This window comes from Macaca fascicularis, chromosome 15 (genome assembly GCF_037993035.2).
Source record: "Macaca fascicularis isolate 582-1 chromosome 15, T2T-MFA8v1.1".
NCBI lineage: Eukaryota > Metazoa > Chordata > Mammalia > Primates > Cercopithecidae > Macaca > Macaca fascicularis.
The window spans coordinates 81,540,367-81,554,545 of record NC_088389.1 but is presented as its reverse complement, the minus strand read 5'-3'; the positions used below and the strand labels follow the sequence as shown (position 1 = coordinate 81,554,545).

The following is a 14,179-nucleotide window of genomic DNA, read 5'->3' as shown; positions in this document are numbered from 1 at the left end:
ATCCACCCGCCTTAGCCTCCCAAAGTGCTGGGATTATAGGTGCAAGCCACCGCATCTGGCCTCATTTATGTATATTTATTCTCATCCCTAATGGTTTCCTCAGGATAAATTATTGAAAGTAGAATTACTTTGTCAAAGATTATGAACCTAAGACTTTTGAATATATATTCCCTGCCAAACTGCATTCCAGCAAGATTATACCAAGTTATCTTCTCACAGTGTATGAGATTGCCCACATTTTATATTCTTGCAAGTATTTATTATAATTTAAAAACAGCCTTTTGGTTTTCAAAGCAACTATATTCCTTTATTTCTTATCTCTTTGGAAACTAGTGAGGTTTTTCACTTTCACTTTTCATGCAGTTTTCTTTTGTAAATGTTCTGTCAGCTTGTCTTTTTATCTTGTTTGCTTACAGATACACGTGACCCTTTAAATATATGTTAGGGAATGAGCGCTATATAATGTTCATCAGAGTGTATTATTTGCTCACCTTGTTAATACTTTCTAAACATTATAGGTTCAGTTCCAAAATAATTGAGACCGTTTTTGAAGACTTTTTCTTAAGTTTGAGCTCCATGTACCTCTTTCTGCATTAGCAGATATTAAACTTAATTGTTTTCATTGTGTATCTCCATCTCTGGACTCTGAGCTCCTTGAGGGCAAGGAGACTTGATGTGTTACCCTTTTCTCCTCACTGCCTTCTCCTGTGATTGGCAGTCTTAAGTTCAATAAATGCTTTTTGAATGAACACGTGAAAATTCTTTGATATAACAATTGTAGGAAGTAGGAAGTAAGAACAGTAAAGAATTAACATTTGGAAGGGGATATCTAATTGTGATGTGGAGAAAAAATGTCAGTAGTAGTTAGCTTTGTTTACTTGCCAGAGCATCTGATATTGATAGTGACTATTTGGCACTAACTAAAGTATAGTATTTTGGTTTTTCAGGTGGTAGGGAGAAGATCAGATTGTAGTACCTTTATGTGGGCTCAGAATGCTGTTAACCTTTGCCATACTTTAGTTGGAAAATATTATGGCAGAGTTAATAATTGGTTTGCTTTTGTTTGGTTTTTATGATTTTTACTTTATTATTGTTTCTATTACATTTTTTTCTCATTTTCAGCATGGAAGAATATCAATCTTATACTTTCTCTAGGTATCTTACTGTACAGGATCAAAATAAGTTTCAATATATTAGGTCAAGGTGCCACAAAGAGAGTACTTTTATATTATGCTTATCATCTTATTTTCATACTTAACTAGTTTCAAGTTTATATGTGTAAACTTAATTTGAAAAGTTGACTTGATTTATTCTACAGCATTATTTTAAATGAAAACTGCCTTGTAATTTGTTGCTTGATTTAATTATGTTCAGTAATTTATATTTTTAATTGAGTTGTATGTGTAGATATGGCCACACAAATATATGGGAAATGATTTTTGAATAGTTTAATGTTTAATCAATTTTCAGGAGAGAACAACTTAACAGTATAGTATAATGTTATGATATGATTTTTAGCCTTAATAAGTGAAAGACATTTTTCTTTAAAAGAAAAATTTGAAGTCTTTATCTTTTGTAAGTCTTAACTGTAAACTTTTTTTCTAAAGGCCTTTGTGTATTCACAAAATTTGAACTTATCATTCAACTCCACTATCCTGCATGAAAAATAAACCATTTCTGCTATGAAAAAAGGCTGCCAATAGATATTCTGATATTTCAAGCTTACTTTAAGTTCCAAGCAGAATGAAACAGCCCAAGATATTAAAATCTAGAAATTTAGCATATCTAATGGAAACCGCAACTCAACTTTAACTACTCTATAGTGGCACTTCTCTTGCCGCTATAATAAAACTTAAGAATGTTTAGTGATTTTTTTTTGTACTATTATTCAAAATTACATTACCCTTACTGAAATCTGAATGGCTTTTAGTGGATTAATTAAACTGTAGCTGGTTTGCCATCTGGGTGCAGCTTGTTTAGCTGCCTTTCCACAGAAAAATTTCTCATGGAGTAAAGAGTATTTTTTGTTAGAATACAGCTGCTAGGCTTTACTTTCTTAAAAAACAAATAGTTTATGCTTTCATACATGAGATTTGTGATAAAAATTAATTTGTAAAATATAAAACCTATGATTGCCTTTTAAAATAATACTACACAAGCCTTTTTATATTCTTTATGAATTTGTAAAAAATATATTTTATGTCTTGATAACTTGTAATATTAAATAGAATCCTAGGTTTAGACTAAATATGAAAAAATGGGTAAGAGGGAATTAACTAAATCTGATTTTTATGGCTCAAGTGGTTTCATTAAATTAGAGTGCTCTGTGTTGTTCATTAATGAACTTGTGCCATATGCTTTAACTGTTCTGGTCAATAGCTGATAAAGAAAGGCTTGTGGATTTGCTTTTTTTTTCATATAAAGCTGGATAAAAATATCCATGTGATGGGCTTTTGTCAAAGGAGTTACTTTGAATTCAGTAACTACTACTGAGGCAATATGGCTCGCAATTTGCAACCCAAAGGTAGTCATACATTATTGGAATACAGCCTACTGCGCTTCACATTACACAGATGTGAAGGCCTGATTATAGCTGCTTCATAATTAACAGTGATCCGATTTGTTTTGTGGCATAAATGGTGCATGTGTAGAACATTAGCCATGGCACTCTCATTCAAATTCAACTCAAGGGCTCAGCGGCAGGCGGGTCACGAGCTTCAGGGAGTAGAAGCACAAGCTCCTCCATATGTTCTTGCTGCATCTTACTATGGCTATGAGTGCAAGATAAGTTCCCTAAAGAACCTAATCGTGTTCTGTAATTACAGCGCGGCTTTCTGCTGGCTAGAAATGAGGGAGAAGCTAAAACACTCCCTCATCAGATAATTTGTAAATTACTTTACATGGTGGATGCCTAACTCAGTTGGTTTTCAACTGCTGAAATTATAAATAATTGTAACAGATGTGGCAATATGGCTGGCCTCCAATAAATGAGGCCCTTGATAATTTGGCCAACCCTTTGACAGGCCAATTTAATAAAATGTGAACAAAATCTTCTTGCTAATAATTTATCATCCTTTTTCCCAGTAGAATAAATTTAATTACCCTAGCAGTTAACAAGGTCACACCCAGATGCCAAACTCGGCTACAGTTTTGATAATGCAATCAGGAATTGAGAGGTGATGACAGCGTTGTTGTTTTTTTCATTACCTGGCTTCACATAAACACAGGTGGCGTAGCTTTCTTGTCAGTTTTTAATAATTACAGGCTATTATGGAATGCATAGTTAGCAGATTGAAAACCACACTTTAGTGAATTTGTTTGAGTATGATTGAGGTTTTAATGTATAGAGATGATAATGTATAACAAGCATAGTCCCTTGCTTATACCATTAATGCACAAATTTTGGTTGTTTTACTGGTGACATAAGTGTTAAGTGTTTATAAAACTTAGAGTATGTATTATAATAAGTAATGGATTATACCCCAAAGTCACATATTTAGAGATACACCATAAAAAAATTTAATTCCATGAATTTTAGAAATTCATTTTAGGATACCACTAACAGAAACATTTTAAATATCCAGATTTGCAAATTCTGGCAGAATGTGAGGCTTATAACATATATTGGAAAAATCTAAATGTGTTTTATTTTGCTATTTAAGATAAAAAGAAATCTATAGGAAAATCAGTCTTTTTATTCTAGCTTTTAAGTATAGCCAGGATTAGTTTACTCTTAGGATTGAAATCTATAGGTAATTTGTATATTGTGGAGTTAACATTCTAAACACTCTCCTGTGACATGTAAATATTACTAATTTTTGTCAGTACAATGATATTTACATGTCATACAATACATACTTACCTTGTGGTTGCTCAATTTTGTACCAAAGATGCTACTGTCATTTACTGGATGTATGTATAAACCAATAATTGTCATCTACTGGATATAAGTATAATTGATTTGTAACCCACTCAGTGTTAAGTTTTATGTAGTATGTGGAAGAAGTTAAAGTTTTGGAATTCATTTTTTTCCATTTAATTTTGCTGTTCAACAGTATTTAGATACTAAAGGAAAGCTAAATTTGACTGACTATTGTTTATTACTGAATTTTGCTATAATGTGATAGTGTTATAAGCGGAGATGGTGATAGTTTATTTTTTACTCAAATGTAGTCAATAATTTAATTTTATTTTGTGAATTACAAACGCTATCTGAAGATACTTGGGTTAAAAGTGAGTAGATGGAAGAAATGCAAATATTTATATTTTTAAAAAGAGTGCTAGATGAATTTGTTGATATTAGACATTTTATTACTCAATATAGTGGTCTTTCTAAAAATGAAGTGTAAGTTTAAAGTAGTACACTTAGTTTTATTTGTGAATTTTTATTACAACACTATTTTGATTTGCAATTATGCTAAATTGATATTCTTTTTCTTTTTTTTACAAGAAAATATGACTATTATTAAAGTCATTTATTTTCAGGATATAGATGATTCAGCTAACAATGTTTACTTTATTAATTGGTAATAAATTAATAGAAATGCAGACATATTTCTGCATTTCTGAAATCAATTTTAAAAATAAAGTTAATCTCTGAATACAGAGATTCAGGCATTTCATGAGAAGAAAAGTGTGTGTGCATGTGTGTGTGTGTGTGTGTGCGTGTGTGTATGTATACACAGACACTTATATACTCTGTTGTATTCCAGGAGGATTTGAATTAGTTTTCAGAGAACAGTCATTCAAGTAGTCAGTTTTTCTGATATATACGTATATGTTAGATATTTTATATACACACGTAACAGATTTTATTACAGACACACACACACTTGACCTACACTTGATTTTCAGTGAGATATTGTTTTAAGAAAAAGTGTTTCTTTTGCTGAGGTATCATGTGCTTTTTAAAATGTTTTTGTTTTGCTATAGGCTTTGTTACGTGTTGACAGGTTTGGAATTCATAAATTTCTTAAAACAAGTGAGATGATGTACGTAAAATGCTTAGCCAGAGGTAGGAACTAAATACTTTTTTGCTAAATGCTAGTTATTATCACCATTGCAGTGTAGTAGGAAAAAATATATTTAATTATAATTGCCAAAAAATTTAACTTATAATTTTTCTAATTATTATAGCTGTGAAACAATTTTCTATGTATTAGCCAATATTCAGTCAACCCCCATTGTAATAATAATGCCTTACAATATTTCTTGGATTGAATGCAACATGACTATATATTTAAGTTGTATAATTTAAAAAGTAGTAATTTGTATAACACCTAAAGGCCCTTCCCCCATGCCTTCTCTTCTATTTAATATATATCTTCTACAGAACTTTTCAGTTAAAATTAGCTCTGTGAATCATTGTGAAAAATAAAGTTATGTATTAACAATGGCAATTTAAAAAGATTATTTCCACCTGGGAGCCTTTAGCCATGTAGTCAGTCCAGTAATCATTTTTCAGCAGATTAATCATGGTGTAGCACCATACCATTGTATTCCAAGACTGTAAACTAAAAGGGAGCAAAATATTTTCAATATTAGAGAAAAAATTTATTTATAAAATGTGAATAATTGTTAGGAAGGAAAGTTAACTTTTCAAAGATTCTGGGATTTTAAGGGTAGTAGAATGAACTTCCACAGAGAGGGGATTGAGTAACTTGATTTTGCTATGCATGTAAAGCAGCTCTTAAAAAGGTTAAAGATATGTAAGGATATATGGAGATCTGTGAAGATATACATGTATACTCATATATTTTATTGTAATACATATAATAGTTATATATGTATATGTTTGAGATTATTAAGTTTTTAAAACGCAAGTTAAAAAGTACAGTATGGCTAGGGACAAAAGAGTAGCTTTACAAGTGGAGTAATCTGACAAAACTCTACTTCAGCCAGGTGATCAAACTGAATATCAACAGTCATAAATCATGTTGATAGCATATACCCTTGATATGATGTGATGAAAATGGCACTTTACCTCTATGATCTTCCTTCTCAAAACTCATAACCCCAGTCTAATCATGAGAAAAACATCAGACAAATCCCAAAGGAGGGGCATCCTACAGAAAACTGTCAAGGTCATGAAAGACAAGAAAAGTCTGAGAAAGCAGCCAAAGGAGCTCTAGGAGATATAGCAACTAAATGTAATGTGTCCTAGATGGGATCCTGAAACAGAAAAAGGACATTAGGAAAAAACCAAGGAAATGTGAATAGACTATGTCCTTCAGTTACTAATAATGTATGAATATTTGTTCAGTAATTGTAACAAATACACCATGCTAATTTAATATGTTAATAATAGGGGAAACTGTGTGGGTGGGGGTAGGAGGTCAGGGAGAACTCTGCAAAATATCTGCTCAGTTTTTCTGTACATAAAAAAACTGTTGTAAAAAATAAAGTCTATTAATTTTTAAAAAGTATGTTAAATGACAAAAATATAGTAGTTAACTTTTTTTTTTTTTTTTTTTTTTTGGAGATGGAGTCTCACTCTGTTACCCAGGCTGGAGTGCAGTGGCGTGATCTCGGTTCACTGCAAGCTCCGCCTCCAGGGTTCACACCATTCTCCTGCCTCAGCCTCCCTAGTAACTGGGACTACAGGCGCCCACCACAGTGAGACGGGTTTTCACCGTGTTAGCCAGGATGGTCTCGATCTCCTGACCTCGTGATCCGCTCATCTCAGCCTCCCAGAGTGTTGGGATTACAGGCGTGAGCCACCGTGCCCAGCTGTTTCCTTTTTTTTTTTTTTTAAAGTCTGGGAGATATATTACAAACTTACTAGTAGGAACTTTGAGGGATGAGATTGTGAAGAGACTTTTATTTATATTTCCCCTACCTATACTGAAATTTTTGCATTGAACTTTCAGTCATTTTATTTGCAAAAAAGTAAATATTTCTATTTTGAAAAGCATTTAGGCCGGGTGCAGTGGCTCATGCCTGTAATCCCAGCACTTTGGGAGGCCAAGGCGGGCGGATCACCTGAGGTCAGGAGTTCGAGACCAGCCTGACCAACATGGTGAAACCTCTTCTCTACATGGTGAAACTCCTTCTCTGCATGATGGCAGATGCCTGTAATCCCAGCTACTCAGGAGGCTGAGGCAGGAGAATTGCTTGAATTCAGGAGGCAGAGGTTGCAGTGAGCCAAGATTGCACCATTGCACTCCAGCCTGGGCAACATGAGTGAAACTCTATCTCACAAAAAAAAAAAAAAAAAAAAAAGCATTTAGTTACATGTCCATTGTAAAATCTTTAAGGAAATTCAGGTAAGTACAAAGAAAATAATTCACGTTACAGTCCCTCTACTTAGAAATCACACTGTAACATTTCAGGGTTGTTTTGTCACCTTATGCGTGTTTGGTGAAATCTATCTCTATATAGTATAATATACCCTTTTGTACCTTACTTTTCTCAACTTATCATAGATATCTTTCCATATTAGCTTTCAGCATAATTAGAAGTAAATTAAAGGTTTGGTACATTTTTATGGGCTTTGATACGTCTTTCAAAATTTCTCTGGAAAATTGACAGCAGATTATACTTCCACTACCACGTTCTCAAAGTAACCCATAAACTGGGTCCAACCAGCATTTGAAAATATGCACAATCTCCTTAGAAATCCTAATTCTTTGCTTTTCTTGAAAAATCAGTATATCTAGCAACAGTGGGGCACATTCTTCCCTGAAAACAATTAGCTGGAGTTGAGCAGCAACTGCCCTAAATTCCCTCCTTACTACTCAGCAGTGAGGCTGAGTGTTGACACTTCATTTTGCTCATATTTAATACTTAAAAAAAAATTGTTTTATTAGGAGAAATGTAAAACACTTCTTGTAAACATGTCTCTAACAAAAGTGATAAAAGGCAAGAGAGCGAAAACCACACTTAAAGAAAACGGGAACATGAATAAGTTACTTTGTGGAGGGAAAGGACATATTTACATGGTTAATATGTATGCAAAATGCCTCTGTTGCATAAATGTTAAAGCTTTTATTTTAAAACACACCAGACACATATTTATTTATCTGCATTTTCTTCCTGGCTTCTATTCACTACTTTAATAGTATTTTAATTTTGAAGTTCTCTGATTGTTTATTGAGGAATTTTGAAGGAATGCTGCCTAAATATCCTTTGTTATCAAAAATATTAATATCATTACTATAATATCAGTAGAAATATTATTAGAAATGAATCCATTATTATTATAGTGACAGTATCCACTGTTGGAACATTGTTAATGTCTTCTTGAATATTTGAGTTATTCATCGTAGCTTCTTGACGGAATATTAATATTTTAATATTCCTAGCTATAGCATTATAATCCACTGATGACTTAGGAAGTTCATTTATTGAAGAACACAGGTTTGTTTATTGGATATACCAATAAACTAAAATTATGTTTTTCTTGTTTTATTCTAAGTTTTTGTTTGATCTTAAACAAATTATTAAAATTTATTTTGTATATGATAGGGTGTTAATATATCATTTATAATTTTATTAAAGGAAACCTAGACAAGAGCAGGTAGTCTTTGAAAGTGTTTAGCTTGGCAGCCCAATCAAAGAAAATATTTCTAAACATCAGAAGTTTGATTATAAAACAGGAGAAAAAATAAAAAATAAAAGTTGTACAATGATTAAAATGGGGATAAAAGAATAAGGCAAAATCATTTAGACTTACTGGAAGAGAAATGCTTAAAGTAGTTTAATTTGATGTTCAAAGCAAGATAACGAAGTAAGTAATATATTGTAAATATGGTAACAGTACAATGTAAATAATACTTTGAGGAAGAGAGTCATATGGTAGAATAAAGGTTGGAAACAAATGAGGTGATTTAAATATGAGAAAAGTGTAATAGTATAAATCAAATATGGCCCCTGTCATAAAAATTGCAGGTTAGAATTAGGAAAATTTTGCCTATCCTCTCCAAAAAGAAAAAGGCAGGCACAATTGGAAAAGGATGATGTTTTCCATTGTTGGTTCAAAACAGTTAACCGTATATATTTTTCTCGTAGTACTTAGGAATATCATTTAGGAAGGATGGGGCCCTTCATCAGTTCAAGTTCTAATATTTTCAGGGTTACTAGATCCTTATTACTAATGTTAGAATCATAAGATTTGACATTTGTTTTGCCTGTAAGTCAACAAAAACTGTTTTCATGTGATTCTCTGTTTCTGTTTTTGTAAATGTAGTCGTTAATTTGAAATAGCATATTTGCATGGATTTTAATGGCCTCAAATACATTCAGTGGAGATGGTAGTCAAATTTTGCAGAATTCTGGTTTTTATGAACAGGTTTCCTACAAGATTAGTTTTCCTGTGACGTCTGTTGTTAAAATGTGGAGCTTACCATTAGCAGTTTATCTGAAACATGAATAAATTTCAAAGGAGAATGATGTAAACTATGTTGACTTAAAACTGTCAGGGTTTTTTGAGGAGCTGTTATTAAATTAGGAGACAGTAAAAGCTAATTGTACTTATAATGCTGTTGATTTCCTTTTCCCAGGTTTATATTCTGTGGTATTGTATGATTCTTGATGACCTGATGGTGGATTGAATATTTTGTGAGGGAATACATATGTGTATAATCAGAAATTTGAAATGACTCATTTATAGATGAGTGGTGTGTGTCATGTAGCCATGTTTTAAATTTTTTCTCTTGAAATCTATATGACAGCATTATTTATGAAAATGCTTGTATATAGACTCTTGGTTATTTTACTGAAAAATTCTATTCTACAGAATGAGAAAGTTCAACTCATGCTAGTTTATTATTAAAATGAAATTTCCTTCTCTGAGTATTTATAATTTCTATAATATAGTGTTACATATAACTATTTGCTATATTTATAAATAATGTAAGATACAAACATATGTATATATTTACAAGTATACTTTTTAAAATAGGTACCTTATCGCCCATCCTTATCAAGCTTAGAAACATTAATGGTTTCACAGAAGTCTGAAATTGAGTATTTACAGGAGAAACTAAAGATAGCAAATGAAAAACTGTCAGAAAACATATCTCCCAGCAAGGTTTTCTCAGAAAAGAGCATCATGACAAGTGCTGAAGGAAAACATAAGGTAGGGACGTTTTGTCATTTTGTGAACTTGCCAGGATGAGGCTGGAAAGGCAGGAGATGAAGTTAAAAAACAAATGGCAGCATTTAGTTCTCCGCTTATATTTCAGGAAGCTTTTAAAAAATATCATGTACCAAACTATTGATAAAATAACTTTCAGGAATAAGGAGTTTTCCCTTTTTAAAGACTGAATTATATTCCCAAATTAGTTAATTAAACATGTTAATAGTACTATATCAATTTTGTCAGTAAATTAACATTCTTATATTAAAACTTTGGTAAGTATTTCTCGTCTCTCTATTAATCTATCTGATTAAAAATTTATTTTAAAATGGTATTTACTCACTTTTCTAATTTGATTTAAAATAAAAATATATCTAATATGTCTTTCAATCAGATTTGATGTTTAAAATACTGTCTGTGTGGAAAATAAAATAGTAAATGAATTTTAACACTAACTTCTGCACTTGTTATATACTTTTATAGATTTAAAGGGATAGCAGTAAGAGAAAAATAAGCAAATTTTACATAGCATGTTTCTCATTTATTAATGTCTCAATTTTTTTTAGTATTTATTAAATATTTGTGTTATGCTGTAAAAGATTCTACAGAATGTTGACTAATATAAAAATTCTAAAATATCATGTACTATATATGTTATTTCTAGATAAATTGAAATAACATTTTCCTCAAAGTAAGAGTTTTAGCATATTTTTCACACACTTGTTACTTCAGCAATAGAGGAATAATATTTTTTATGATAGGAAGCCATGTTGTTAAGATATTATTGTTTTTGTTTCTTGACATTTTTTCTTATGAGTGGGACAAACTATCTTAATAAAGGAAGTATTTAAAATTTGAACCATGTTTCTGTGGTACTGTTATTCATGCTCTCTAAAATTATTAGTAATTTTCAGAAAATAAGATTTATTAAAACAACTGCATTATACATTTCTTGCCATTTTGAAGTAGTTTCACAAGCAGTGAGCTTTATTTAAATGAAAGAAAACATTCATAACATTGAAATACAGCATTACCGGGCCTAATTTGGTTGGTGGTTCGACTGCTGAAATTTAAAAATGTACTTACTTTGACTTTTGTCTGCTTTTAATAAAAGTCAAGAAAAAGAGAGGGGTATTTTGACCAAAATTTTCTTTCTTTTTGTAAGGCCATGCAGTAAGGATGAACACTGTGTTGCCCAGCTTAATAGTTGCTTTCACATATTCTTTCTCCAGATTGGTATATGAAGCTGTACATAATATAAACATATTCTTGTCTCTAGTTAGCCACATTATAGTTAATGACCATATGGTCATTATGGTATAAAATCTACTGTCTGTTGTATTTATATTCCTCAAGCATATTGTTCCTTCAACTTCACAGTGTGTTAAACTATTTCAAAGGGAAAAAAATCCTTTCCCTCTTGTTTCTGGTTGTCCTATCAAGTGTAACCTTGGACCCTTATAGAGCAATTAGACCAGCCTCTATCCCCTCCTTTGTAATGAGGTTTCTTGCATTTCTGAGTCTATAACCCTTTAGTCTTCCCTAATGGGACATCATTATTCTGAAAGAAACAATGTAAATGTAAATGAATATTCTCATTAACGAGTCACAGAGAAACCTTTAGCGGTAGCACTGTGGTAATTCCGCTTGTTATTTCTCTGGTATTCCATGCAGGATTTTTTTTTTTTTATAATTCATTATTAGTATTCAAAATTACTTGTTCTTTAATTTTGCATGTCTTTCATAATCCAGTGTTCCAACTAGTTCAACCATGTCCTTGTTTTATTCTCGAGGAACCACCTGTGAAACGTTCAAGGTCTTTGTCCCCAAAGAGCTCTTTCACAGACTCAGAAGAGCTACGGAAGCTAAGAAAAGCTGAAAGAAAGATTGAAAACTTAGAGAAGGCACTACAACTAAAGGTGAACATTAAATCATTTCTTTAGTAGTAACCTTGCAAAGATAAAAATATACCAAAGTAAACATACAGTTCACAGATTACTAGTTGTCATTTTTCTTTCTCCTGAATTTAATTACCTATATAAGTGTATAATCAGTTCATCTTGTTATGAAGATGTCTGAGGATTATAAAACAATATAAAATATTTGCTACTTGAAAAGTAAATATTTATTTACCGCTTTCAAGTTATTTGGTAATAGTTTGTCTTAAAATTGGGAATAAATTTCTTACAGTTTATCAAAGGCAAAAAATAGAATTGTAGCAAGTGAAAAGATAATTTCTTATTCTTTATATATGATAAACATATGAAAATACAAGTCAGTTTAAAAGCATATTAACCTAGCTCAGATCACTTACAATTATCCTTTATAGAAAAATTGCATTTAGTCAACATGAAATATATATATATATATTTTCATTTCAGCTGAATTTGTCTCAGAACATGTAACATTTGAATGAGTGCTCTACCTATGTTTAAGAAACATATATGTTATTGACCTGTCTTTGAGAGCTTATATTAATACTTCCTAATTTATACTTCGTGAAATCTCTTTTTCAATATGCAAGTTGTTCATACATATTGAACCCATTTTGTGTGACTGCATTGAGGATTTTTTTTCTCTTTCATTCTTCACTCACAATTACCTGAAGCTGTGCCCTATTTGAAGTTTAATCATATAATTCTCAAATAGTTTCATGACATTCTGTAAATCCAGTACTTTACACACGATTAGAATGCAGTACACGTAAAGCTCAGATTCTTTGTCATATGTTATAGATTACTCTTAAGGAGAAAAATGTTCGGTTTAGATTATGTGTGTTCTAAAACAAAATAGGGTTTATGGGTATACTTAACAATAAGCTATAAATAATAATTTTAGTTTGCCTTTCCATTAAAGTTTTAATTTATGTTTATTCATTGAGAGTTAAACTGTTCTAAAATATGAAAATTATAATCTGTTTCTACCAAAAATAAAATGTCCAAATGACCTCAGCTAGCATTTAACCTACTTGAAATTTATAAGGAACTTAGATAAACACATAAGTTATTCTCTTATTCATTTGTTTACTCAATAGCAATTACTGAGCATTGCAATTAGCTAAGCATCATGCTAGTCATTTATCTAACAGGAGACTGTTAGATGAATTACTATCCTTCAAGACCCTTTCTCTAGTTAAGAAGATAAGTAAGTAGTTAGACTCTTGTGTTACTTGTAAATGTGTGGTTAAGCACAGGATATTATGGGCATTTTTGAGGAGGCAGTCTATCACCTTCCTTCTTTTGCATAATTTTTTTTTCTGCTTTTTACTTGAAACAGAGTCTTACTCTGTTGCCTAGGCTAGAGTGCAGTGGCATGATCTCGGCTCATTGCAGCCTCTGCCTCCCAGGTTCAAGCAATTCTTCTGCCTCAGCCCCCCTAGTACCTGGGATTACAGGCGTGCGCCACCACTCCCGGCTAATTTTTGTGTTTTTAGCAGAGATGGAGTTTCACCATGTTGGCCAGGCTGGTCTCAAACTCCTGACCTCCTGCTTCAGCCTCCCAAAGTGCTGGGATTACAGACGTGAGCTACTGCTCCTGGCTCTTCTGCATAATTCTTGAAAGTTGTTTCGTGGGTTCTTCAGAACCAATAGGATACACATGCACACACGCACACAGAACAATTATTTACTATATTTGTATGATTCCTTATAGTAAATTACATTTTTTTTTTTTTTTTGAGACGGAGTCTCGCTCTGTCACCCAGGCTGGAGTGCTGTGGCCGGATCTCAGCTCACTGCAAGCTCCGCCTCCCGGGTTCACGCCATTCTCCTGCCTCAGCCTCCTGAGTAGCTGGGACTACAGGCGCCCGCCACCTCACCCGGCTAGTTTTTTTGTATTTTTTAGTAGAGACAGGGTTTCACCGTGTTCGCCAGGATGGTCTCGATCTCCTGACCTCGTGATCCGCCCGTCTCGGCCTCCCAAAGTGCTGGGATTACAGGCTTGAGCCACCGCGCCCGGCCGTAAATTACATTTATATGAGATTTCCTATAAGGAATTGGCTTACATGATTATGGAGGCTCAGAAGTATAAGATCTGCAGTTGCTCAGGGAATGCTACGCAGCCGTAAGAAAGAATGAAATCGTGTCCTTTGCAGCAACATGA

General features: G+C 32.5%; 1 protein-coding gene across 13 annotated transcripts in view; it reads left to right on the top strand.

The window, feature by feature from the left end:
* Window positions 1–14,179, top strand: part of CNTLN (centlein) — a 369,520-nt gene that overhangs the window by 182,214 nt on the left and 173,127 nt on the right. For 11 of the 13 annotated variants that reach the window (XR_012424673.1, XR_012424675.1, XR_012424672.1 and 8 more), the window contains 2 exons: window positions 9,902–10,078; window positions 11,872–11,997. Coding sequence is in view for 8 of the 13 variants with exons in the window: in XM_074017428.1 (XP_073873529.1) it covers window positions 9,902–10,078; window positions 11,872–11,997 (303 nt within the window). In the remaining 5 variants the exon portion in view is untranslated. The remainder of the gene's footprint in view (window positions 1–9,901; window positions 10,079–11,871; window positions 11,998–14,179) is intronic. The other 2 variants (XM_074017427.1, XM_015437120.4) reach the window with 1 other exon arrangement.